Source organism: Symphalangus syndactylus, chromosome 12 (genome assembly GCF_028878055.3).
Source record: "Symphalangus syndactylus isolate Jambi chromosome 12, NHGRI_mSymSyn1-v2.1_pri, whole genome shotgun sequence".
Classification (NCBI taxonomy): domain Eukaryota; kingdom Metazoa; phylum Chordata; class Mammalia; order Primates; family Hylobatidae; genus Symphalangus; species Symphalangus syndactylus.
The window spans coordinates 54,723,412-54,750,757 of NC_072441.2; the positions used below are offsets into that span (position 1 = coordinate 54,723,412).

Here is a 27,346-nt window from a genome sequence, read left to right on the forward strand (position 1 = left end):
GAACTGAAAACTTACATCCGTACAAAAACCAGTATGTGGATATTGATAGCAGCTTTATTTATAATTGCCAAAGCTTGGAAGCAACCAAGATGTTCTTCAGTGGGCGAATGAATAAATAAACTGTGGGATCTCCAGACAATGGAATATTATTCAACGATAAAAAGAAAAGAGCTATCAGGCCATGAAAAGACATAGAGGAAACTTAAATGCATATTACTAAGTGAAAGAAGCCAATCTGAAAAGTTAACATACTGTCTGATTCCAACTATATGACATTCTGGCAAGAGCAAAATTATGGAGATAGTAAAAAGACAAGTGGTTGAAAGGGGTTAGAGGACAGAAAGGGATGAATAGGCAGAGCATAGAGTATTTTCAAGGCAGTGAAACTGTTCTGTACAAAAGCAATTTTTTTTTGTTTTTTGAGACGGAGTCTCGCTCTGTTGCCCAGGCTGGAGTGCAGTGGCATGATCTCGGCTCACTGCAAGCTCCGCCTCTGGGGTTCACACCATTCTCTTGCCTCAGCCTCCAGAGTAGCTGCCACCACAGGCGTCCGTCACTACAACCAGCTAATTTTTTGTATTTTTAGTAGAGACGTGGTTTCACTGTGTTAGCCAGGATGGTCTTGATCTCCTGACCTTGTGATCCGCCTGCCTCAGCCTCCCAAAGTGCTGGGATTACAGGTGTGAAAAACTAATTGTTAGATAAAAGTCATTATACATTCGTCCAAACCCATAGAATGCACAACACCAAGAGTGAACCCTAAAGCAAGCTATGGACTTTGGGTGACGTGTCAGCATAGGTCCGTCATTTGTAACAAGTGTGCCACTCTGGTGTGGGATGTCAATAATGAGAAAGGCTATGCATGGTTGGGGGTAATGGGGTGTATAGGGATTCTGTGTACTTTTCACTCAATCTTGCTATGACTGTAAAACTGCTCTAAAAAAATGAGGTTTATTAATTTTTTTAAAAACGGGATTACTAAGTTAAAAAATTTTTTTAAAGCTCTTTTCTGACTAAAGTGGAGAATGAACCACTCAGTGGAGATGAGCAGGAGTGGAAGGTGGGGAGGCCACTGTAGTAATTCAGTGAGAGGTGATGATGGCCTGGACCCAGGGTGGCAGTGGAAAAAGAGACAAGTGGACAGATGCGAGATGTGTTTTGGTGACAGAATTGATGAAACTTGCTGAAGGATCAGATCTGCCAGAACAGGCAAAAGACAATCAATAACAACTAGAAGTACCTTTGATTGAGAACCAGAAGACGGGAGTGAGTGGTGGGTGGCTGTGAAGTACAGGGTTTTTTGGAAGGGGAAATCATGAGTTCTGTTGCTGAGTTTGAGTTCTCTGAGATGTCAAGAGGAGATATCAAGTAGATTATTTTTGTTGGTCTGTTTTTACTTTGTAGCAATAGCAATTTAACTCCCTAAAGCTACCAACTTCTCAAAAGTGACCTTTCTTGATTTGGATTTAAAATTTTTCATTTGTATAACTAAAGGGCCCATTTAGATAGTTTTTCAAAAATAAAAGAATAATCTGACTCGAAGAGTATCCAAGTGTCAAATTCTCCAGAAAACTGCTTGCAGTTTTGAAATGAATTTTTCCAGCTCCATTGCTATCCCCACTGAAGTTTCAATAATTTTGAAGTCAACTTTCAGACAGCTCAGCCTCAGGTAAGAAAGTCTCCCTCTAGTAGCTTCTGTAAGAACACCCTCAGAGCCTGTGTGCCTAAGACTGCAAGCTCAGCTTGGGGTGCGGAACTTTATGCTGGATGGTGCATATATATTTCTTTCTTAAGCATCTCTACTACACTGTAAACATGTTAGAGATGGGAATTTTATATATTTAGTAGCAGTTATATATGCAGTGCTTGATATTTGTGAATTGGATTATTATAAAGGTATATCTTTTTTGATGTCCATAAAACTCATTAGTGAAGCACAAAAATTTAAATGTGACGGGGAACTGGGAGGTCCAAGAAGAAAGCCAACTTTGAGCCACTGGGTTTTCAGTTAGAGATCCAATGCTGTCTTACCTGAAGCCAAGTCATTGTTGAAAAAACGTAACCAAGCAACGAGTTGATTTCTCTATGCAATGGCAAAGAACCAGTTTGACTGAATTCTTGCACTGAATTAACTGAATTTAAGAACCTGGTAGTAATTTAATTAAGGCGCATACAGTATCAGTGTTAGGTGTACATTAAGTGTATCCATAAATACTTTTATGAAAGCTCTAGATTTTACATTGGTGATTTAGAGGTTTTGAGGCTTTCTTTTTGGCTTTTATTGAGAGGTTTTTTTTCAAAGCAGAGAATTTTCACTTTCTAAATTAAAAAAATGCCAATTAAGGAGAAAGAAATATCACTGATTTTTGTGATTTTAAATCATTCAGTCAACAAATATTTGAGTTACTGGACTCTCTGGTCACCAACAAAGCAATTATCTGCTAGAATTTGCACTCTGGTGGGAAATTGTCGACAAATAAATTTCAAACAAATAATTTGTTGGGTGATAATTTAAGTGTGCTAAAGAAAAATAAAGTACGCCAGAGGAGATAGAGTGCAGAGGGGATGTGTACATTTTTAGCTAGGAGTCAGAGCTGGCCTCTCTCAGATGACATTTGATCAGAGACCTGCATGAAGTGAGGGTGTGAGCTATTTGAGAATAAGAACATTCTAGGCAGAGAGAATAGTAAGTGCAAAGGCCTCATCCAAGACTGGCACACAATTATTTTTTAGTGTGTTTAAATCCACGAGCTTCAATTATTTTCCCTTTTATTACTTAAGGCAGACACTTGCATTTTGAATAAGCAGGACATCAAGAGAGTAATTACCATACAACCTTCTGAAATTCCTCAGTGTTTAGCACTTCACATTTAGTGATAGAGATAAAACTCCAGCAATTGCAAATCCTTGTCTGAATTGTGGGAACGTACACAAAGTACTTCATCTGTTTATCCCTTGGTTTTTCTCTTCAATTGTCAATGCCCCTCCTGCCACAGAGCACAGATTTAAAAATCGCAGACAATGGAATATATAAGAATTAGGATGAACATGGGGGCAGAATAACATGTGAAGACAAAATTTAGTAAACCAGTTGAGTCTAAACAATACTTAAATGATACTTAAAAGACTGAAAGGGCTCTGAGTAAACATGTTAAGATCCCTTAAGCACTTGAGAAGCATTTGTTTATTTCATGTTTATGAGAGCTGGTTTTGACCCGTTTCTTTCATTCTGTAAAGGCTATCTCCTCAACAATCCTTGATTACACTCATTCTTGTAATCCGGGGGATTGTAAAGAAATTAGGTCAATTTTACTTTTTAAACACTTTCTAATTGAGATGTCTCACTTACTTAATTTGGCCTTTTCCAGGTAATAAGGTTTAATGTGATTTTGCGATGTTGATTTTAACAATTAAATTTTCAGGAACCATAATATTTATAATTTATGTAAATAAAATTTTCTATTACTTAATCATGCAGAATTTGCTGGCCAATTTTTTTCAAACTGGGAGGATATAATTAAGATGGTCTGACTTAAAATACATAGAAGGACCTGAAGGGCCCCAGAAAGACTGGATAAGCATCTTTCAGTACAATTGAAACAATGGGACAAGGAGAGATAAAACTTCTGGCTACAAGAGAATAAACTATAGACTGAGGCAACAAATGGTGCCTCTGTTATTTGAAATTCAATAAAAAAGCAGAAGGACACTGTGATTTATTCTAGCTGCTTTCAAATGGTCCACTCCATTTGACATACTTCAGGATGAGTATGAGAGACATTTATTTATTTATTTACATCTATGTACCAGGGACTGCACTAAGTACTAATATATGTATAGCATACAGTAGTAAGAGATAGACAAAATGTCAGCCTTTATGGAACTTACATTCTACTGGGAGGGTCAGGCAATAAACAAATAGATAAGGATTACAGAAGAATGAACACTTTTGGGTATTCCTCCCTCCCTCTTTTACTTCCTTCATGCCTTTCTTATTTTCCTCCACTCCTTCCTCCCTCCCTCCCTCTCTCTTTTCCTCCCTTCTTCCCTTCCCTTCCTTCCACATTTTTAATTTGAACTGCTTTTTGAGTGCTGGTGAGAAGCCAGGAGCCTACAATTCGTTATCTTGCCCAGCTATAGATTCACTAAGTGATCTCTAGCAACTCACTTACCATCTTAGAGGTATTCTCGGTAAAACATAGGGAACAAATAAATTCAAAGCTGTGAACTTGCTTAAAAGCATAGTAACTATTTGCCAACCAGAGTTGTGATATTAAAATGCCTTTATATTTCTTACCAATTAAACGTACTTCTTTTTTATGTAGGCACAATTCAGTTTATTTATTTATTTAGTTATTTATTTATTTATTTATTTGTGAGACAAAGTATCGCCCTGTCACCCAGGCTGGAGTGCAGTGGCACGATCTCGACTCACTGCAACCTTTGCCATCTGAATTCAAGCAATTCTCCTGGCTCAGTCTCCCAAGTAGCTGGGATTACAGGCATGTGCCACTACGCCCAGCTAATTTTTGTATCTTTAGTAGACACAAGGTTTCACCATGTTAGCCAGACTGGTCTCGAACTCCCGACCTCAAGTGATCTGCCCGCCTCAGCCTCCCAAAGTGCTGGGATTATGGGCATAAGCCATGACACCCAGCCTCAGTCAATCTCTTTAAACACATAAATGTGACAGCAATCACTGTTCTTTCCTCCACATGGCCTGGATTGCTGGATGATGCAGAATGAGATGCTCTCTTTATGCTGATAGTCCCAAAGGGCCCTTAATTACATTAGCAATTAGTATGAAGAATTGGATTGTTTTAGAGACTTGTGAGAATGACAAAGCAAGAGAGCATACAAATGTAAAAGACACAAAATTTCAGGCCCCTAAGACTAGTTTGGAAACTTTAGAAAGAGGGAGTCTATAGAACATAAAACCTGTTGGAGAATCCGTCTCCAATCTGTTTCCAAAATAGCTGGAGAAGTGATTCCTTAGAAAAGTCATCTATTGAGCAGATTTTCAAAGCTGACAAATTTGATTTACTTTGTATATATACTAAAGTTTCTTCTGGTATTTGTATTCACTGAATTTGTGTGTGTGTGTGTGTGTGTGTAGAGAGAGAGAGTAATTTTTGTTGTTTTCCCTCATCCTCTATTTTTAAAAGTTTGATCATGAATACTTAGGTTTCGCTAGCATGTTAGTTTACAGACAGGTAAACGTAATTCCACAGCTGGGCAGAGATTACTTCCAAAATTTGCCTGACGAGAAGGTGAAATTGAATGTTAGGGCTGCCCCCTGGGGTTCCACTGCCTGGCAGGTGTGGCTGGCAGGTGCAGGTGAGGGAGCCACAGCCATGTGTTTGCCTGGAGCAGCTCCTGGCATCTGCCACCCCGTGCTCTGGCTGCCTGGAGCTCTCGCCCCACTGGCCAAGCAACACTCCATGATAGACAGAATAGAGGCCCAGCCAGGCCTTTTTATTTCAGGCTCTGCAGTTGAAAGAATCATAAATTGGGGAGAACTGAGGGAAGCAGGGCCCAGGAAGGCAAGTAACAGTGTGCTGGGGTGGAAAGGATTTCAGTGGCCCAGAGAGGGGGAGACTTGCCCCAGGCCACTAAATGAGTCCATCCCCAGATAGACCTCAGGGTGCTTGCCTCAAAATTCCCCTCACTAGGCCTGCTGCCTCTCCGGACAGGGCAGAGTTTTTCTCAGGCCTCCCTGATGCTGTGCCAAGGAGCCCTGAGCCTGTCATGGCACATCAGTATTCAATGCAACCCCCTCAGAGAAGCCAACCTTGGCCACCCAGAGGAATGACGTAAGGCAATCATCCTGTCCTAGCTCTCAGCATTGTACTCCTTGTCATCTGATATTTTCTTATATATTTATTTGCTTATTCATTTGTCTTCTTTACAGGAATATAAACTGCATGGTATCAGGAACCTTATCTGTCTTTTTCATGGCAGCAGTCCCAGTTCCTAGAAGAATGCCTGCTGGTTCACAGTAGGTGCTCAGTGAATAATTGTAAATAAATAAATGAACGTCCAGCTCATCAGTATAAGTTCAGAATTGCTTTATTTTAGTTTCTCATTGGTCCTTAATCACCAATGCTTTGGAACATTACAGCTTTTATTTTTTCCTGGTATATGTGTATTAATCTGTAAACGTATACATGAGATGTTTCTTAAGGAACCTTGCTATTTTTTTGTATGTGAGGAGCCCCTTCTTTCCCAAGACTTGGTTGTTTAGAGTCAATCACTTGTCAACCCTAAATAAGTAGAATGAACAGATCTTAAAAAAGTATTTAGAAAGATAGCTCTGACGGTGATGTGGCAGATTAGAGCTGAGACTAGTTAGGAGGAAGCTGTTATCAAGAGCACATAAGGGCCTAACAAGGATAGTGGGAGGATGATGAGGAAATGAAATGAAATCAGAAGGCCCTTCAGAGAACAACAGTCTTGGCAGCAAATTTCATATAGGAGGTGAGAGGGTGAGCAGTCGGAACAAACGCTGAGTGTTTTAACTTTCCCGTGGAGGTGAATGGTGATGACATTAACTGATATATATAAAAACCAAACAGGTTGAGTTGTTTTGAGAAGAAAGGGTGGTGAAAATGACATGGTTGGACCTCAGATGTTTTGATTTTGAGGCGTTTGTGGGACATGCAGATGGAAGTTTCCAATAAATATTTGGACATTGAGTTTTGGAGCTTAGAAGAAAGGTAGGACTGAAAACGGACAGTTCAGAGTTGTCTGAATATAGGTATATGTGAGAGATTAAGCCCTGGAAGTAGATGAGAAAGTCCAGCAAACTGCAAACAAATAAGAGGGAAAACTAAAAAATGTAGCATTTGTAGAGGTAATAGGTACAGTGGTAAAAAGCTGAGAGACTTTGGACAAATTACTTAAGTTTCTTGTGCCCTTGGTCTCTTCATCTGTGAAATGGGTTATTTAATAATACCTACCTGAGTTGTTGAGAAGATAAATGTATTACACACAAAGTGCCTATTTAGTATAGTGCCTGGCACATAATCCAGATTATATCATTATTTTCCCAGGAGTAAGGATATTTAAGGTAATATAGAAAAAGAAGCCAAGTAAGAATACTGGGAAAGAGTGATCTGAGTCAGAAGAGAATGAGACAGAGCAGTGTCACAGAAAACAGAGGGAAGAGTTTGAACAAGGAGGTGGTCAACAGTGTCAAACGGCACAGGGGGCTCCTTTAGAATGAGAAGTCAGTAGGGGCCTTTGGCTGTGATGATTAGGAGTCATTTGTGTCCTTAGAAAGAGTAAGGTCAGGAGAGTTGTATGGATGGGTTGAAAAGAAAATGAAAATGACCTCTGTTCAGAGATGGTGAATTGAACACTTTCACTTCCCTCCGCTTTTAAAACTTCACTGATACAATAGTAAAGGGATTTTTTTTTCATAAACAAATAAAGAAAAGGAAAAGACAGATGACAACAACCAAATTTTGGAAATTGAAAAGCAGATAGATGAGTGTTAATTTACTGAGTGCAACTAAGAAAACAGAAAACTAGAGCTGTAATGAAGGAAGCACAGAAGGAAGCTGAGTTGCTCAATAGAACCCAAGGAAGGCCTCCAAATTAGGGGTTGTAGGTACCTCTGAAAGTAGGGTTGGAAATTAAGGTGAAAACTGAAAGTCTGCTTAAGAAGTAGTTAGACCGTCCTCTCTCCTTCCTCCTGTCCCACCAAGATTCACCCCCAACCCAGCAGAGCCAGGACTGTTTTTTCCATATTGAGGCAGAAGATGGGGTAGAGAGAGTGAACAGAATGACTTTGTGGAAGGCCACAGTAGAAACGGGAGGGTTAAGCTGAAGTCTATATGCTGAGTGATGAGATAGCCCAGCTACATTCACCCACTCTTCCAGAATGCTGGAATCAGGTTTATATCTTCTAGAAAGAAGAGTGAAAGATTTTTCTTTAAACAAATGAATATCCCAGAATCAGGAGTCTCCCAGTGAAATGGCTCAGCCAGATAGTCTTGCAGCAATGTCTACCTGTTAACAACATACAGTGCTCCCATAGTTGTGTGTGTGTCTAAAATATTAACAAATGACATCCAAAGATCATCAGTGGTGTTAGCTAAGCTGCTAACATGAAAGTTAGAGACTAAAAAAAAACAAACAATGTGACAATGAGGATGAAGAGAACCTAAAACGAACGAAAAAGGAGAAAACAACATGTAACACTCAGAAAACAAAAATGAGTTCTTAAAATTAAATATTTGATAGTCGAAATTAAAATCTCAGTTAACTTATTTTGTGTTGCGGCATCTTAGCACAGAGTAGGGTCTTAGTAAATATTTGTTGAGTGAGAGATAAAGGCTTGCGAAGTGCAGTCAAGAAAATCCCACATGAAGTTAGAAAAGTGACATACGTGATTGATTCAGGAGTTTTATCATCAAACTAATATAAATTGTTTAGTAAAAGAATAAAGAAAATAGAGAAAGTGAAGTTAACAAAAAAAATTTTGAAGATTTAATTAATTTAAATAACTCATCTTAACTGAAGGAAGTTTCTAAGTTGAGTTTTTCAATGGGTGCCTAAGAAAATGTATGGAAAAAGAGTCAAAGAGCCATGCTCGGGCAGATCACTGTGAACTGTCAGAAAACTCAAGACAAAGAGAGAATCTTAAAAGCGTAGATGGAAGTGGGAAGTGGAGTGATAAATTGTCCTATTTACTGTGGCTGTGTAACAACAAATTGCTCTAAAATTTAGTGGCTTAAAACTATAACATACTTACTATCTCTCATGGTTCCTGAGAGACAAGAATCCAGAGTGGCTTAGCTGGGTTGTTCTGGCTCAGCGTCTCAAGAGGTTTTAGTCTGTGGCGGGCTTGAACATTTCAAAGGCTTCCCTCACATATCTGGGAAGACTTGACCAGCCAGGGCTGAGATAGCTGAGGTACCATTCACATTTCTCTCCCTCTTTCTTTCTCTCTCTCTCTCTCTCTCCTCTCCTCTCCTCCTCCTTTTCCTCCTCCTCCTCCTCCTTTCATGTGCTATCTGTATCATTGTTATGGTTTGAATGTATGTGTTCATTTAAAGCTCATATGTTGTATATCGGAATTTAAATCCCAAGCTGATGGTATTAACAGGTGAGGTCTTTGGGCGGTGATTGAGGATGGAGTCCTCAAGAAGGGATTAGCATCCTTATAAAAGAGGCCCCAGAGAACTGCCTGGCTTTTCCATCTCTCCTGCCATGTGAAGACCCAGTGTTCTCCCCTTCCACCATGTGAAGACATAGCAACAAGATACCATCTTGTAGATTGAGATACCCATCTTGGAAGCAGAGAGCAGCCTTCACCAGACACCGAATCTGCCAACACCTTGATCTTGGATTTCTCAGTCTCCAGAAGTGTAAGCAATACATTTCTGTTGTTTATAAATAATCAGTCTGAGATATTTTATTGTAGCAGCGGGAATGGACTAAGACAACCATGATGTGAGCTCACAAGGTGCTCACACATGCACAGGCACGAGAGAGACAGAGAGACCACATTAGCCATTTATTATTATTACTATTATCTAGCCTTGGAAGTCAGGTAGCATCATTAATATCTCATTCTGGTTACAAAGGTCCACCAGGTTCACGTAGAGGCAACATACATTCCAGCTTTGATGGAGGAGCATAAATGTTATATTGTAAGAAGAGCATGTAGAAAGGGAAAAAAGCAATTAAAACAGCCTAGACGAAGGAATAGGGAATCAGAATGGCATCAAAGTTCTTAATAGCAACACTGGATACCAGAAGACAATGGAAAAATGCCTTTTAAATCCTCAAGGGAAATAACCTCTAACCTAAAATTCTGTATTCAGTCAAAGTATGAGTAAAGAATGAAGACAGAATAAATACATTTTTATACATTCAACTTCTCAGGGAATTTATTTTCCATATCATATCAATCCGGAAATTTCTGGAAGCTGAGCTCCATCAATAGAAAGGCTTAAACAAAGAATGAAGGAGATTCAGGAAATGAAACTCCAACCAGGAGACTGGTGAAAGCAACCCCCAGGATGAAAATTATGCAGCAGCTAGGACTGGAGAGGAAGACAGAAAACTCAGGAGTGATGTGTCCATGAATTTGATATATTTTCTCATGTGTTTTAATGCTCCAAGAATGTGTGGATAAATTGTAGTAAGTACATAGAAAACTGAGTAAAGAAAAAAATACCAAAAAGTATACATGAATATTTGTAATATATGTAATATATATGTATATACATGTAATATATGTAATATACATTATATATATACAAATATATCATAGTACATGCATGGCCAAACTGTAAGTAAAATCTGCATAGTCATAAGAATATATGTTAATATTTAACGTATATTTAAAGAGTAGAAAATTATGTATGGGGGGAGGGGCAGAAGCATGGGGTTTTTTGTTTTTTGTTTGTTTGGTTGGTTTTTCCTTTATCTCCTACAGGAAAGAAACAGTGTGTTTAAGAGAGCTAAATCCTAATATTCACAGGACAAAGTCAACACATAAGATCTAAAATTGAAAAAATAAAAAAAGTGTCAGCTGGGCGCGGTGGCTCACGCCCGTAATCCCAACACTTCGGGAGGCCGAGGCGGGAGGATCACGAGGTTAGGAGATGGAGACCATCCTGGCTAACACGGTGAAACCCCATCTCTACTAAAAAGACAAAAGTTAGCCGAGTGTGGTGGCAGGCGCCTGTAGCCCCAGCTACTCGGGAGGCTGAGGCAGGAGAATGGCGTGAACCCGGGAGGCAGAGCTTGCAGTGAGCTATCTCACCACTGCACTCCAGCCTGGGCGACAGAGCGAGACTCCGTCTCAAAAAAAAAAAAAAAGTGTCAACATAATTAGAAAACGAGAGGAAAATACACAAAGGAAAAGTGAAAGAGGTAAAAGTAGTTACCTTTGGGTAGCAAAAATGGTGGGGCAGGAATCATTCTTTAATAAGTTTTACAAAAATATTTCATTTAAAATCGTGTATATATTTGATTAAAATAAAAATTATTACCATTTTAGGAAATTATGAATGGATATTTCTGCTAAAATATGGAGGTTTGCACCCATGTCTTTCCCCTTCTCGGTCCTACTGATTACAGCAAATAAACTTAAAAGGACAAAGAGAATGAAAGAAGAAACAAGAGCTAGGGAGAAGTTTATACTATTAGTGATAGAGAACCTTTGTTTAGAAAAAGGCTACAAAATTAGGTATGAAAGTGAGTATAGTTAGAATAAGAAAAGACATCACAACAAATTACTAATTTAAAAAAGTGGCCGGGGGCTGTGGCTCATGCCTGTAATCCCAACACTTTGGGAGGCCGAGGTGGGCGAATCACGAGGTCACGAGTTCAAGACCAGCCTGGCCAATATGGTGAAACCCCGTCTCTACTAAAAATACAAAGATTAGCTGGGCATGGTGGCATGCGCCTGTAGTCCCAGCTACTCGGGAGGCTGAGGGAGAAGAATCACTTGAACCGGGGTAGGCGGAGGTTGCAGTGAGCTGTGATCGTGCCACTGCATTCCAGCCTGGGTGACAGAGTGAGACTCCATCGCAAAAAAAAAAAAAAAAAGTGAACAAACATCATGAATCATACAAATAACAATATTTTAATTAACTAACTGCCTTAAACATTTTATGACCTTTCTTCCTACATCCTTGGCTACATATCCTTCAGTCTTCCCTTCAGAAAATAAAATGTTAAAATATAATTTTCTTTAGAGAGAAACAAAAGGTAATTTAGTCTTCTTTCTGTCAGGTTTGATTAAAATTTTTTTTTAAATTGATGGCTTAGAAAAGTTTCTTTCAGCTTCAAAATTCATTATGGATAGCATCATGGTAAGTTTTTAGGACTGTTGCTAAATTTCGGAAAATTCCTATGACTTGTTTTTCATGGATAAATAGTGAAATTTCAAAGCATTTCAAGTTTTTTTGTGCTCTAATCATAAATACACGTAGATTGAGAATAATTATTAACCTATCTGTTATTGATGTCTTTATGTCATACCGACATATTTTGAGCTTTACAGTGTCTTTGTTCATGTCAGGGTTTTTTTGTGTGTCAAATCAGCAGGAAATTTACCTTTTTCTAGTTCTTATGATTAGTTGTTGTTCATTTTATAGGTTATCAACAATCAAATAACATATGTTTGCTGTTTCTATTCAAAGCATGCATCTTCCTTTTAATAATGTATCATGCTCTGGATATGATCTAAAGTCAGAATGATTTTTATTTATTTATTAAATTGCTCATTTTTATTGTTTTTGTTTCATATTTTATGCATCTTTAATATAAATTTTCTCTCAATCTTTTAATAAATTTATAGATAACAAAATATTCTTTATATAAGGCCAGTCTGTAATTTCTCACATATTTCATTGAAATAATCCTAAATTTATAACCAAATTATAATAGTTATAGCATACAAATATATGAAAATTTTGATTAATCTTTTTTTATGTGATTCTTATTAAAAATGGAAAAAAAGGTCAAGTGTGGTGGCTCATGCCTGTAATTCCAACACTTTGGGAGGCTGAGGTGGGCAAATCACTTGAGGTCAGGAGTTTGAGACCAGCCTGACCAACATAGTAAAACCTTGTCTTTACTAAAAATACAAAAATTCCAGCTGGTGGTGAGCGCCTGTAATCTGAGCACTTTGGGAGGCTGAGGCGGGTGAATCACTTGAGGTCAGGATTTTGAGACCAGCCTGGGCAACATGATGAAACCCCATCTCTACTAAAAATATAAAAATTAACCAGGTGTGATGATGTGCACCTGTAGTCCCAGCTACTTGGGAGGCTGAGGCAGGAAAATCGCTTAAACCTGGGAGACGGAAGTTGCAGTGAGCCGAGATCATGCCACTGCACTCCAGCCTGGGCAACAGAGTGAGACTCTGTGTCAAAAAAAAAAAAAAAAAAAAAAAGAAAAAGGAAAAACAAGTGTGATGTGTTTATAATTATATATACTGAGTTAGTAAATATATTCTGCGAAGAATAGAACTTTTGTTTTAATTAGGTGTCAATGAGAATCAAATCCTCAAATTATAATTTGCATATGGTATTTTGGATGAATTTCCCCCAGACTAGCTCCTGGCTCAGTCACGTGACACTAGCCCTGTACTTTTGTATCATGGCAGCCATAGAGGGTAGTTGAAATAGTCCTATAAACCAAAAATACCTTCAACAACTCCAAAATCACTCCTGCACAAGGGAAAATGAGATAGAGGGAACGTCCTAATGGAAGAAGACAGTGATCTGTGTCAGTCATAGCCAATTTTGGTTAAAATACCAGGCTTCTAATATTTTACAAAAACATATAACCTTGGGGAAACATTGCTGGGTTCCTTCCAGGACTTGGAAGTGAAGGACTCAAGTTTAAGCTACATTGGTTTCAAAGTTAATTTTGCCTCTAACAATAGCAATAAAGTTTTAGAAAACAAACTGTGTGTAAGTGGCTTGACAAACGAGAGAAAGTTGAAACCTAAACCCATAGCAGGAGGATTGTAGAAGCAAACCAAATTCCCACTATAGATCCTCAAATAAGAGGACTTAGAAGCTCCAGGTATTTATGAAAATGGCAATAAATGCTTATCTGAAAATAAGAAGCCTGATTACAGGGTATCCACTATAGTAGTGAGAAAATATTTCACAACCACCCAACCACTTCTCTCTAGCCCTATTGTTGTCATTGCCTTCATTATTTTACTTTTCTGTTTATTTTCCTGTTTGATTTTTTTTCTTTACGTCAGATGGGTAATGTGCTGACATCATAACAAGGTTCAAGGATGGCACATCTCACATGTGCGTAAACACCCAATGATCACGCTCACGAACTACAAAAGGATTCCTTTTTGATTTTTAAATAAAATTGTTTTAATTAAAATAAGCTGCCAAATATCCAGCCCTTCATCTCCAACCTGTACAATAGGATAAGTGTCAGTACCCTCATTCCAGCAGAAGACTGGAGGTTTCTTCTCTGAATGGGTTAAATCAGAGGGTCATTGGAGTCAGAGACACCTGATGGAGCTGAGTGTGTAGAGGGGGGTTCCCATCATGGTGATTCAGTTCAAATCTAAATACCAAATGGTGAGGTGTTCCCTCCTTCACTCTCCCACTTTTCTTTCTTGGTTCACTCTGGAAAATGCTAGAAGTCAGACAAGAGATTTTAGAATTTCTGTCTGGAGAAACTGACCTGCCCAAAACTTGAGAACTCCAGATACTGACATTTGGCATACTCAACGAAAGTGTTTATCCTGATCATTTACCACCCCTCCATTGACAAGCCCCAACACAAAGTTTTAAATTAGCTTTCTGATTTGCCTCTATTTTAGCCTCTTTTTGAAATATAAATGGATGGCCAGAGATCATCTGAGAATTGGGAAAGCCAATGGCACAAAGAACTGAGAGCAAAACAAATACGAAAGTGTGACAACAAAGAAAATAGGAGAAAATGTCAACAACAAAAACAACAACTGATATCCTCAGAGATAAGTAAAGATGTGATATCCCTAACATAAGAACAGAGTCCTGTAAAAATGTAACATTCAGAAAAGAAAAAGAGAGCCCTTGGAAATTAAAGTATGATAGTGAAAACAGAGCTATTATCTGAAGGATTGAAAGCACAAAAAGGAAAATAAAATAGGAGGAAATTTAAAAATCGGGCTAGATAAATGGTCCACAATCTGAATAGTGGGATTTGCAAAAAGGGAAAATAGAAAAACCGGAGAAGATGAAGTCATTAAAGAAATAATTTCAGATAATTTTCAGAACTGCAAAGGACTTAGAAAAACAAGGCGTATCATCATGTCACTCTGGAATACTGAAGAGACAGAGACGTTTCTAAAAACATCCAGAGACAAAAAATAGTCAGCTGTGAAGTTTTGAAATCAGAATAGCTTTATACTCTTTATCAGTAGCCCTAGAAATTAAAAGACAAAAGAGTAATGCCTTCAAAATTATCAGGGGAAATGACTTACAACTTTTAACTTGATACCTAGTCAAAATATTATTCAAGTAGAGAATAGAATATTTAAAATGTCAGACATGCAAGAATTCAGAAAGTTTATAATACAAGCATCCTCCTTCAAGTTAATTAATAGTCCTTCAACATGGCAGAAAACCTATAGATATTGTTATAAGATTGATAATGAAGAAATGGAGGTATAAAACATGGGATTTCAAGATTTGCAAGTGGCCACCAGAAGAAAATCAACAAGACTTCACAGTGATTGGAAAAATTGGTGAACCAGGGAACCTCGGAGGACTAATGCTCTTCTTTTCAAGTTTTGTACCATTTGATCTCTTTAAAATGATGTGCACATATTATTTTGACTTTAAAACTTTATCGGAAAATTAAAAAGCAAAGTGAATAAAAAAATGGAAAGTGGGATGATGAACACAATGATTGCACTTAAAGATAGTTAAAGACGAATGTGGTGCGGTCAAGTCAGCTTCATACTTGGGATGCAAGGCGGGTTCAACATACTCAAATAGATCAACGTAATCCATCACATGGACAGAACCAATGACAAAAACCACATGATTATCTCAATAGATGCAGAAAAGGCCTTCAACAAAATTCAACACCCCTTCATGCTAAAAACTCTCAATAAGCTAGATTTTAATGGAATGTATCTCAAACTAATAAGAGATATTTGTGACAAACCCACAGCCAATATCATACTAAATGGGCAAAAGCTGGAAGCATTCCCTTTGAAAACCAGCACAAGACAAGGATGCCCTCTCTCACCACTCCTATTCAAGATAGTATTAGAAGTCCTGGCCAGGGCAATCAGACAAGAGAAAGAAATAAAGGGCATTCAAATAGGAAAAGAGGAAGTGAAATTGTCTCTGTCTGCAGATAACATGATTGTATATTTAGAAAATCCCACCATCTCAGCCCAAAATCTCCTTAAGCTGATAAGCAACTTCAGCCAAGACTCAGGATACAAAATCAATGTGCAAAAATCACAAGCATTCCTATACACCAATAACAGACAAACAGAGAGACAAATCAGGAGTGAACTCCCATTCACAATTTTTACAAAGAGAATAAAATACATAGGAATACAACTTACAAGGGATGTGAAGGACCTCTTCAAGGAGAACTACAAACCACTGCTCAAGGAAATAAGAGAAGACACAAACAAATGGAAAAATGTTCCGTGCTCATGGATAGGAAGAATCAATATCATGAAAATAGCCATACTGCCCAAAGTAATTTATAGATTGAATGCTATCCCCATCAAGCTATCATTGACTTTCTTCACAGAATTGGGAAAAACTACTTTAAATTTCATATGGAATCAGAAAAGAGCCCACATAGCCAAGACAATCCTAAGCAAAAAGAACAAAGCTGGAGGCATCATGCTACCTGACTTTAAACTATACTACAAGGCTACAGTAACCAAAACAGTATAGTACTGGTACCAAAACAGAGATATAGACCAATGCAACAGAACAGAGGCCTCAGAAATAACACCACATCTACAGTCATCTGATCTTTGACAAACCTGATAAAAACAAGACAGGGAGAAAGGATTCCCTATTTAATAAATGGTGCTGGGAAAACTGGCTAGCCATATGCAGAACACTGAAACTGGACCCCTTCCTTACACCTTATAGAAAAATTAACTCAAGATGGATTAAAGACCTAAAAGTAAGACCTAAAACAAGAAAAATCCTAGAAGAAAACCTAGGCAATACCATTCAGGACATAGGCATGGGCAAATACTTCATGTCTAAAACACCAAAAGCAATGGCAACAGAAGCCAACATTGACAAATGGGATCTAATGAAACTAAAGAGCTTCTGCCCAGCAAAATAAACTATCATCAGAGTGAACAGGCAATCTATATGAGGGGAGAAAAATTTTGCAATCTATGCACCTGACAAAGGGCTAATATCTAGAATCTATAAAGAACTTAAACAAATTTACAAGAAAAAAAAACAACTCCATCAAAAAGTGGGCAAAGGATATGAACAGACACTTCTCAAAAGACAACATTCATGCAGCCAACAAACATATGAAAAAAACTCATAATCACTGGTCATTAGAGAAATGCAAATCAAAACCGCAATGAGATACCATCTCATGCCAGTTAGAATGGTGATCATTAAAAAATCAGGAAACAACAGATGCTGGAGAGGATGTGGAGAAATAGGAATGCTTTTACACTGTTGGTGGGAGTACAAATTAATTCAACATTGTGGAAGACAGTGTGGCGATTCCTCAAGGATCTAGAACTAGAAATACCATTTGACCCAGCAATTCCCTTACTGGGTATATACCCAAAGGATTATAAATCATTCTACTATAAAGACACATGCACACATATGTTTATTGTGGCACTATTCACAATAGCAAAGACTTGGAACCAACCCAAATGTCCAACAACAATGGACTGCAAAAGGGAAATGTGGCACATATACACCATAGAATACTATGCAGGCATAATAAAGGATGAGTTCATGTCCTTTGCAGGGACATGGATGAAGCTGGAAATCATCATTCTCAGCAAACTAACACATGAACAGAAAACCAAACACCTCATGTTCTCACTCATAAGTGAGTGCTGAACAATGAGAACACATGGACACAGGGAGGGGAACATCACACACTGGGGCCTGTTGGGGGGTGGGGGTCTAGGGGAGAGATAGCATTAGGAGAATTACCTAATGTAGGTGATGGATTCATGGGTGCAGCAAACCACCATGGCACGTGTATACCTATGTAACAAACCTGCACATTCTGCACATGTACCCCAGAACTTAAAGTAAAATAATAATCATAATAATAATAAAAGATGGAGGTGGTGGATGGGTGAAGCATTTTCTCTGTAGTGTAGGGAATTCTCACAGGTATGTAGCTCCTTAATGCTCACAATGACTGAAAGAGGCAAATATCCTTATTTCATTTTACAGATGAGGAAACTGAGGTTCAAGGAAGTTAAAAGAACTTGCCTAAAGTCACATAGCTTAGAACTGGCAATATCAAGGCTGAACCTAAGTGTCTGTTCCAAGGCTCAGTCATGTTCTACTAATTTTGAATGTTGGCAAACAAGAGGAGAGAGAGATATTGGGACCTAGGATGAAGAGAAGAAAGAGTTTTTGGTAGAGAAAACACATAAACATTTATGTAAGTTGAAAGTAAAGAGTCCTCAGAAGCTAAGAACTGAAAGTACAAGGGAGAATAGGAATAATTGAGCCAAGTCTCAGAAAGTTTGGAGGAAGCAGCATGCTGAACTGGGCAAGAGTGCCTTGGAAAGGAGTAAAGTTGCTTTTATTTCTGAAACAGGTGGGAAGGAGGTAAGGGTGGGTAAAGTTGCTATTAAGCTGGAGCTTGGAGAGGAGGGAAATTGAGATGGTCATACTGTTTCCTCCTTGAAATAAGAGGCTAGTTATTCTCCTGTGAATAGACAAGTAAGGGAAAGCCTGGATCTTTACCAGTGACTGGGTCAGGGGAGGGAAGAGGGGAGAAAAGGGAGTTGGAAAGTGACTGGAACAATTAGGAAAGAGAGTAAGGCTCAGGCTTGTAATCCCAGCACTTTGAGAGTCCAAGGTGGGAGGACTGCTTGAGCGCAGCAGTTCGAGGTCACCCTGGGCGACAAAGTGAGACTCAGTCTATACAAAAAATAAAAATAATAATTATCAGGACATAGTGACTGGCGCCTGTAGTCCCAGCTGCTTGGGAGGCTGAAGCAGGCGGATCGTTTGAGGGCGGGAGATGAAGGCTGCAATGAGCTATGATTTTGCCACTGCACTCCAGCCTGGATGACAGAGCAGAGCCAGACCCTGTCTCAATTGAAAAAAAGAAAAAAAAAGGAAAAGGAAAGGAACAGAGTTGTAATATTTAGCAAATAAAAAATATAGCTCATGGCTGGGCACGGTGGCTCACACTTGTAATCCCAGCACTTTGGGAGGCCAAGGCAGGTGGATCCCCTGAAGTCAAGAGTTGGAGACCAGCCTGGACGACATGGTGAAACCCCATCTCTACTAAAAATACAAAATTAGCTGGGTGTGGTGGTGCATGCCTGTAATCCCAGCTATTCGGGAGGCTGAGGTAGGAGAATTGCTTGAACCTGGAAGGCGGAGGTTGTGGTGAGCTGAGATCGCGCCACTGCACTCCAGCCTGGGCAGTAGAGTGAGACTCTGTCTCAAAAAAGAAAAAAAAAGATAGCTCACACAGTTACATTTAAATGGCACATTAATGACGAATTTTTGTTTAGTGTATGCTCCAAAGATTGTGTGGTATTTTATCTGGAAACTCTTAAAGAGAAACACTAAAGCGTGTGTAAAGAACAACAAAGCCACTTTGAAATCAAAAACTGGAAATGGAGCAAACTTAAGGTAGGAATATTGGGCTTGACTTCTAGGCAGCAGCAGACAGAGAGTTGTACTAGCAGTCAGGAGACAGCTTGAGAATGCAATTTTTAGGGCCTCCCTGGAGAGCAATGGGAAGAGACTTATATGGGAACTAGAGACTTGGAATTGGCCAGGATGCCATTGCTGGAAACATTTGCCTACTATCTAATTTTACCCAAGTAGATCATCTACAATTATATCTCATAGGTGTGTACTAAAGTTGAATATTATTAAATAACAATCTGAAAAGTATTTGGACTCTGTAAAACACTTTATCAATATTGAATGTTAAACACCAGTGGTATTCACAAGAAAACAACCGATGTCCCCAAGGAAATTCTTGGACCTGTTTGAGGTTTATCATGGTGGTCTGAAGTAGTGGTTAAGAGTTTGCAGCCTGTCCCACATTAACCGAGCTGCTTAATATGTCTGGGAGTCAATTTCCTTGTTTGTAAAATTAGAATAATTATAGTTCCTGACTTGTCAGATTAAATGAATTAATGTGTAACACTATGTGCAAATACTAAAAGTACAATGTTACATGAGATATCATAGGCAGACAATGAGAAGTTTTAGAAAACATTCATTAATAAGCATATGTATACACTTTGTATGCATACGTAGAAAATGGGTGGTTTTAAAAGGACATTCATTAGCATACTTTTATATGCATTTTGTAGACATGTACAGTCAGAAATGCAGCAAATGTAAAACTTTAAGTCTAGAAGTCTGTTTCCCTCTAGGAACATATATTTCATTTCCTTAACTGTTTATTGACTGATAGCGTTTGAGCCACAAGGCAAAGCATTTGCAGTATTTAGGTTTTGGAACCCAGCTCTGCCACTCACTAGCTGGGAAATCTACAAGTCACCTTAGTTGTCTGAATGACACTTCTCTCAACAATAAAATGGCCAGCAATGCTTGCTTACTTCACAGAGCAGTAAGGTTAAATTAACCTACCACATGCTTGATACAGACTAGGTGTGAAATTTCACTTTGATTCCTTTGGCTTTAAAGAATGCATAAATTAGTGTGGGTGGAGGCGGGTGAAGCGGGGGAATGCCAAGTCCCCCGTTTTGTTGTGCTGGGTAGACACAATAGACCTCTTCCCCTTTAAGTGAAATAAGTCTTCAAATCCAGTTATGATCTACTCTGGAGTCTTAGAGGACCGTTATCTTAGTTTCCACATTATATGCACTGTACTGTTGTTGAAGCTGTGGGTATGTATTGGGTGCGTCGCTGTCGATGACTGCTTTAAAACAGCTGTGAATTAACTGTCACTTCTTTTTTTTTTTTTTGGCAAACACAAAATCCCAGAAGTCAGGGGTCTGTTGTTTATTCATTCTGCCTCCTTCTGAGTCATTCAGGTACAGGGTGTGTCTTGCCAATTGAAACTGCACAGCGGAGGAAGTTTTTGAGTTCACATCTGCCGGGATGGGAAGGCAGTGCGACCAGGGACTGGGTGGAAACCTTTACAACAGTAGTGCAAAGGCAGAAGCGTCCTGAGCTTGTCACGCAGGCAGATCTGATCAAGGCCGCCTCTCAGCCTCAGGTTCTTAAGTAGCATCTAAGCAAAAGAAAAGGGTGGGCAAAGTGCTAGTAATGAGATTTGAGGCTTCTGAGTCGACTCCCAAGTAGAACGTGAGAGAAGGGTGCCGGCTCCTGCTGGGCAGCTGCAGTTGCTCCGCAGCTCCGGGCCGAGAATCTTCCCCTTTGGAAATTCCGGAGCTGCCCAGGCGTTTTGAATCTCTCAGGACTCAGCAGCAGCCCACCTCCTTAACGACGTCTCCATTGGCCAGAATCTGGGACACACAGCCTGACTTTGTGCTCAGCTGAGGGAAACCCCTCGCCCAACACCAAAACCGGCGCTGGCTCATTTCTCTGTGCACTCCGGGAAAACCACTGCCCCTCAGGCCGCAGTTTCGAGGAGCACCAGGATCTGGGGTGGCAGGGGTAGTACAGGCACCTCCCGGTCCATTCTCCCTCCCGGGCTGCTTCTCTCCCCCGTACCTCTCGCAGCCCCTTCCCAGCCTCCCCTCCCCAGAGCGCCGCCGACACTCGCCCGGCCGCGGCTCAGGTTTTCTGCTGGCCGCGCGAAAGTGGCTCGGGGAGCTCCTGGCCACAAGCTCAGCACACCGATCCTCCTAGGGCTGCGGGGGGTCTGGGACCAGGGCGGTGCGCTACGAGACTCCGGGCCGTCCTCTGCCGCCTCGGACTTTTCGAGAGAAAAGTTTCCAAAGTCTCTCCACCTCCTTTTTTCTTAGGGGCTCGGGAGAATCCTCTCCACCGCCAGGGATCAGCGTCTATCTGGGCGAGGGCAGTGATTTATACAGTAGAATCCAGGGGTTACCGGGCTCCGCCCCTTCTCTCTCTCTTTTTCTTTCATTTGTTGTTTGGGGAGGAGGGGTTCTTTTTTTTTTTTTTTTTTTTCTGCTTCTGCCCCAGATCTTTCCTGGACAGTGCGTCTCAGCAGTTCAGATCCGGGGGCCCCCAGCTGGCAGAGGGCGTGGGGGGTTAAGGCATTAACCCCTCCCAGCCTCTTCCTGAAGAAACCACCCAGCCTTGGCGCGGCGCTGGGTGACTTCGCGTAGCAGGCAGGGAACTGGCCGCGGCGAGCGGGACTGGCCATTGGAGTGCTCCGCTGCAGAGGGAGGGGACCCCGACTCGAGTAAGTTTGCGAGAGCACTACGCAGTCAGTCGGGGGCAGCAGCAAGATGCGGAGCGAGCCGTACAGATCCGGGGCTCTCCGAACGCAACTTCGCCCTGCTTGAGCGAGGTAGGGGGCGGCGAATGGGGGGGGACGCGGGCGCCGGGAGCCCGGTTGCGGTAGGGCTTAGGTGTCAGAAACGAATTTTTAAGTCAACAAGGCAAACAAAAACTTTGAAAACATGCATCTCCGGGCGCTGAAAATTTGCATCTCTGGGCTACTAAGGAGCCCATCTCGATCAGATTGTTCTTGGGCACTTGTGATTTATGGAGTTTGGAAAAAAGGTTAATTCCCAACTGTGGAACCTACGGGGGTAGGGGCAGTGAAAGCTGCAGTTGGTCAGAGGAACAGAAGGGAAGGCGTTAAATTTTGGAAATCCTATAGACAAAGAATACGGTGGGTGGTGTGGGGCGTGGGTAATGGCTTAAACTAGTACTGCCCAGGAGCAGGGTACAACGTTAGTTGGGGGGAAAATGCGGAGCTTCTTGGCTTGAGCAGCCTCTGCTGTTGGTGGAGTTGCTGGGATTGTTCTCATCTCTATTACCTCATTGTATTGCATTGCTGCATTACCTTGAAATATTTAAGCAACTTAGAAGTAGACTTCTGCTGACCAGTGCCGTCTTAGAAAGTTTCTTTGTAACTTTCTAGTCCTAGGAGAGGAGTCAAGGTGTTGGGGGACTGCAGTAAATAAAACTGCCCACGCAAATTTAGCAATGCACCAGGGAGCAGTTTAATGTGAGTTTCTGAAGAGTAGTTTTGCAATCGAAATTAGAAATGTGGTAGCATGTATTATTGCTGTCATGAGTAGTTTGATTTCTCTCTTTTGTGTATGCTTTGGCTAAACAAAGCAAAAAATATTTATGCAATCAACTAATGTACGAAACTTCTGGGATTTGCTGCAATCTGTTATGAATGGTTTTAACTGAATACCTTAAAATTTACTTGCCCTGGCTTGGGGGCGGGGGAGGCGGGGAGAAGAAGAAGAAGAAAGAAAAGGCAGTCGCTTCACGGAGGCGCTAAGCTTTCCTGTTTACTGCAAGGCGGGGCGGGCCTGGCTGCCCACACCTCACTGCGCCCTCGGACCCTAAGCACACCTGCTCCTAGAGAGTTATTAATAGAGCCCCCAAATGACTTACGCTTTCAAATGATTTTCCTGCAAATCTGATTTCTTGCATGGCAATTAGGAGGTGGTGCTAGTATCTTTGAACTGGGGGGCTGGGGGTGGGCATGGGGGACAGAGGTGTGTGTGTTCGCCCTCAGACTGGCTGTTGAGTCTTTTCCGAGGAGAGACGTGGGCTGGTATTGAGCGTGCAGCTGAGCTGGTGACTGCTTCAGAGAATCTCATGGCTGGAAATCCCGGGGTGAGGGGGTGTGGGGTGGTAAGAAGGCAGGAGTGGAGTTAAAATGGGGTGTGTTCTCTAGGTTTCCCATTCCTCCCACTCCGTTTTCCTTTTCATCATCTTTTTTTTTTTTTTTTTTTTTTTTTGTCAACCCACAGCCAACATCATAATTCCCATTTCCCTTTGAGTGAATGTGGCCATAGAGTTTCTCCCTCTCTTTTTCTTCCCCCTCTTCCTTTTTTGAAAAAAGAAAGAAAAGGAAGAAAAAAAGATAGTTGGATTTTTTTTAAAAAAATCTCTCTCCCTGAGCTCTCCCCAAGTTTCTTTAAAACAAATCAACAACAACACAATTGGAGCAGTGCCTTAGCTAGAATGAATTATGCCAGTATGCTGTGGCTCTTTCCCTGACTCTCTCCTCTGACTTGTTTAAGGCTGCGGTTTCTGAGGCCCTCTCCAGCCAAGGAAAAGCTACACAAAAAGCCTGGATCACTCATCGAACCACCCCTGCAGCCAGTGAAGGCTCTCTCGCCTCGCCCTCTAGCGTTCGTCAGGAGTAGCGCCACCCCGGCTTCCTGGGGACACAGGATTGGCACCATGGGGTCCACCAGCGTCCCGCTGGTCAAGGCCCACCGCAGCTCGGTCTCTGACTACGTCAACTATGATATCATCGTCCGGCATTACAACTACACAGGAAAGCTGAATATCAGCGCGGACAAGGAGAACAGCATTAAACTGACCTCGGTGGTGTTCATTCTCATCTGCTGCTTTATCATCCTGGAGAACATCTTTGTCTTGCTGACCATTTGGAAAACCAAGAAATTCCACCGACCCATGTACTATTTTATTGGCAATCTGGCCCTCTCAGACCTGTTGGCAGGAGTAGCCTACACAGCTAACCTGCTCTTGTCTGGGGCCACCACCTACAAGCTCACTCCCGCCCAGTGGTTTCTGCGGGAAGGGAGTATGTTTGTGGCCCTGTCAGCCTCCGTGTTCAGTCTCCTCGCCATCGCCATTGAGCGCTATATCACAATGCTGAAAATGAAACTCCACAACGGGAGCAATAACTTCCGCCTCTTCCTGCTGATCAGCGCCTGCTGGGTCATCTCCCTCATCCTGGGTGGCCTGCCCATCATGGGCTGGAACTGCATCAGTGCGCTGTCCAGCTGCTCCACCGTGCTGCCGCTGTACCACAAGCACTATATCCTCTTCTGCACCACGGTCTTCACTCTGCTTCTGCTCTCCATCGTCATTCTGTACTGCAGGATCTACTCCTTGGTCAGGACTCGGAGCCGCCGCCTGACTTTCCGCAAGAACATTTCCAAGGCCAGCCGCAGCTCTGAGAAGTCGCTGGCGCTGCTCAAGACCGTAATTATCGTCCTGAGCGTCTTCATCGCCTGCTGGGCACCGCTCTTCATCCTGCTCCTGCTGGATGTGGGCTGCAAGGTGAAGACCTGCGACATCCTCTTCAGAGCGGAGTACTTCCTGGTGTTAGCTGTGCTCAACTCCGGCACCAACCCCATCATTTACACTCTGACCAACAAGGAGATGCGTCGGGCCTTCATCCGGATCATGTCCTGCTGCAAGTGCCCGAGCGGAGACTCTGCTGGCAAATTCAAGCGACCCATCATCGCCGGCATGGAATTCAGCCGCAGCAAATCGGACAATTCCTCCCACCCCCAGAAGGACGATGGGGACAACCCAGAGACCATTATGTCTTCTGGAAACGTCAACTCTTCTTCCTAGAACTGGAAGCTGTCCACCCACCGGAAGCGCTCTTTACTTGGTTGCTCGCCACCCCAGTGTTTGGAAAAAAATCTCTGGGCTTCGACTGCTGCCAGGGAGGAGCTGCTGCAAGCCAGAGGGAGGAAGGGGGAGAATACGAACAGCCTGGTGGTGTCGGGTGTTGGTGGGTAGAGTTAGTTCCTGTGAACAATGCACTGGGAAGGGTGGAGATCAGGTCCCGGCCTGGAATATATTTCCTCCCCCCCTGGAGCTTTGATTTTGCACTGAGCCAAAGGTCTAGCATTGTCAAGCTCCTAAAGGGTTCATTTGGCCCCTCCTCAAAGACTAATGTCCCCATGTGAAAGCGTCTGTTTGTCTGGAGCTTTGAGGAGATGTTTTCCTTCACTTTAGTTTCAAACCCAAGTGAGTGTGTGCACTTCTGCTTCTTTAGTGATGCCCTGTGCATCCCACACCCCACCCTCCCTTCCCTTCATACCCCTCCTCAAAGTTCTTTTACTTTATACTTTAACTACCTGAGAGTTATCAGAGCTGGGGTTGTGGAATGATCGATCATCTATAGCAAATAGGCTATGTTGAGTACGTAGGCTGTGGGAAGATGAAGATGGTTTGGAGGTGTAAAACAATGTCCTTCACTGAGGCCAAAGTTTCCACGTAAGCGGGATCCGTTTTTCGGAATTTGGTTGAAGTCACTTTGATTTCTTTAAAAAACATCTTTTCAATGAAATGTGTTACCATTTCATATCCATTGAAGCCGAAATCTGCATAAGGAAGCCCACTTTATCTAAATGATATTAGCCAGGATCCTTGGTGTCCTAGGAGAAACAGACAAGCAAAACAAAGTGAAAACTGAATGGATTAACTTTTGCAAACCAAGGGAGATTTCTTAGCAAATGAGTCTAACAAATATGACACCTGTCTTTGGCACTTTTGTTGATGTTTATTTCAGAATGTTGTGTGATTCATTTCAAGCAACAGCATGGTTGTATTTTGTTGTGTTAAAAGTACTTTTCATGATTTTTGAATGTATTTGTTTCAGCAGAGGTCATTTTATTGGATTTTTCTAACCTGTGTTAACACCATTGAATGTGTATTTCTTAAGAAAATACCACCCTCTTGTGCCCTTAAAAGCATTACTTTAACTGGTAGGGAACACCAGAAACTTTTCAGTCCAGCTGTTCGTTAGATAGTAATTGAGATATGTATAAATATTACAAAGAATAAAAATATATTACTGTCTCTTTAGTATGGTTTTCAGTGCAATTAAACCAAGGGATGTCTTTTTTTAAAAAAAATAGTATTTAATAGGTTTCTGACTTTTGTGGATCATTTTGCACATAGCTTTATCAACTTTTAAACATTAATAAACTGATTTTTTTAAAGATCCCTTTGTGAAGAGCATTCTTAAAAATAATTATTGAGTCATCTATTGGATTGTGTAGCTCTTTGGAATCAAAGGACAAATTTCTGTTATTCTTTAAGGGATTTTTACCTTAACTAGGGTGTGAAAAAAAATGTGGTTTGTTTAGAAACCACTCTATCTTTTTCAGGAAGAGAAACTTCAATAAGTTAACACTGAAGAGTAGTAAAGAATGAGATAAAAACCACCAACCTTCTGAATACCACATTGGTTAGTAAGTAGAATTGTTTGAGTTTTAAATTGCATTTAAGCCAAATAAATTAAATACAATAATTCTGTCATCGAATATGGGCTTTTAAAGAAATTACACACAAAAATGTGGTTTTAGATCTAGTTTAAATGATGAGACTCAATCATCATTCAAACCCATCAAAAAAGCATACATTCTTGGCCTTTCACCAACATGTTGGGGAAGTGGGGATATGGATATGGGTATTAAATCATGTTTTTTTTGTTTTTTTTTTTTCAGGACACTGTCTTGGCTTCTCCCAGCCTATCTTCTGAACCACATAGAAGTATACAGTATCAGTGAAGCAGCTAGCTGTAAAATGTGGGCTGAGTAGGACAACACTTTTATCTGAAAACCTTCAATTCAAAGTATCTGAAAGTATTAACATTCTGTCATTAATTTTTTCAACTACAAAATGAAGGCACTTCGCAAGCATCACAGACTTATTGTAATAGTTAATTCTTGTTTTTGATTATTGTCATCTTTTGGGGGATTGAAGTATTTTGGCATGTTTGGCTCTCTAATCTTATTGCTACTTTCAGAATTTGTGCT

At 40.8% G+C, this 27,346-nt stretch overlaps 1 protein-coding gene and 1 non-coding gene across 4 annotated transcripts; one reads left to right on the forward strand and one right to left on the reverse strand.

Annotated features, from left to right (window-relative positions):
• Nucleotides 1-13,738: 13,738 nt before the first annotated feature.
• Nucleotides 13,739-13,840, reverse strand: LOC134735041 (small nucleolar RNA U13). The gene has a single exon (XR_010117902.1). It is a non-coding gene; the product is annotated as a small nucleolar RNA U13 (small nucleolar RNA).
• Nucleotides 13,841-19,930: 6,090 nt separating this feature from the next.
• Nucleotides 19,931-26,529, forward strand: S1PR1 (sphingosine-1-phosphate receptor 1). 3 transcript variants are annotated; one of them, XM_063624363.1, is made up of 2 exons: nucleotides 19,931-22,134; nucleotides 23,837-26,529. In XM_063624363.1, exon 2 carries the CDS (start codon nucleotides 24,000-24,002, stop codon nucleotides 25,146-25,148), a length of 1,149 nt encoding a protein of 382 aa, XP_063480433.1. In that variant the 5' UTR covers nucleotides 19,931-22,134; nucleotides 23,837-23,999; the 3' UTR covers nucleotides 25,149-26,529. The 3 variants fall into 3 exon arrangements, with proteins under 3 accessions (XP_063480433.1, XP_063480435.1, XP_063480436.1); XM_063624365.1 differs by having other exon boundaries at nucleotides 19,931-22,026; XM_063624366.1 differs by lacking the exon at nucleotides 19,931-22,134 and adding an exon at nucleotides 23,280-23,426.
• The last annotated feature ends 817 nt before the right edge of the window (nucleotides 26,530-27,346 follow it).

Excerpts from the sequence above, each read along its gene's own strand:
- S1PR1 (XM_063624363.1), top strand. The coding sequence starts at position 24,000 with ATGGGGTCCACCAGCGTCCCGCTGGTCAAGGCCCACCGCAGCTCGGTC.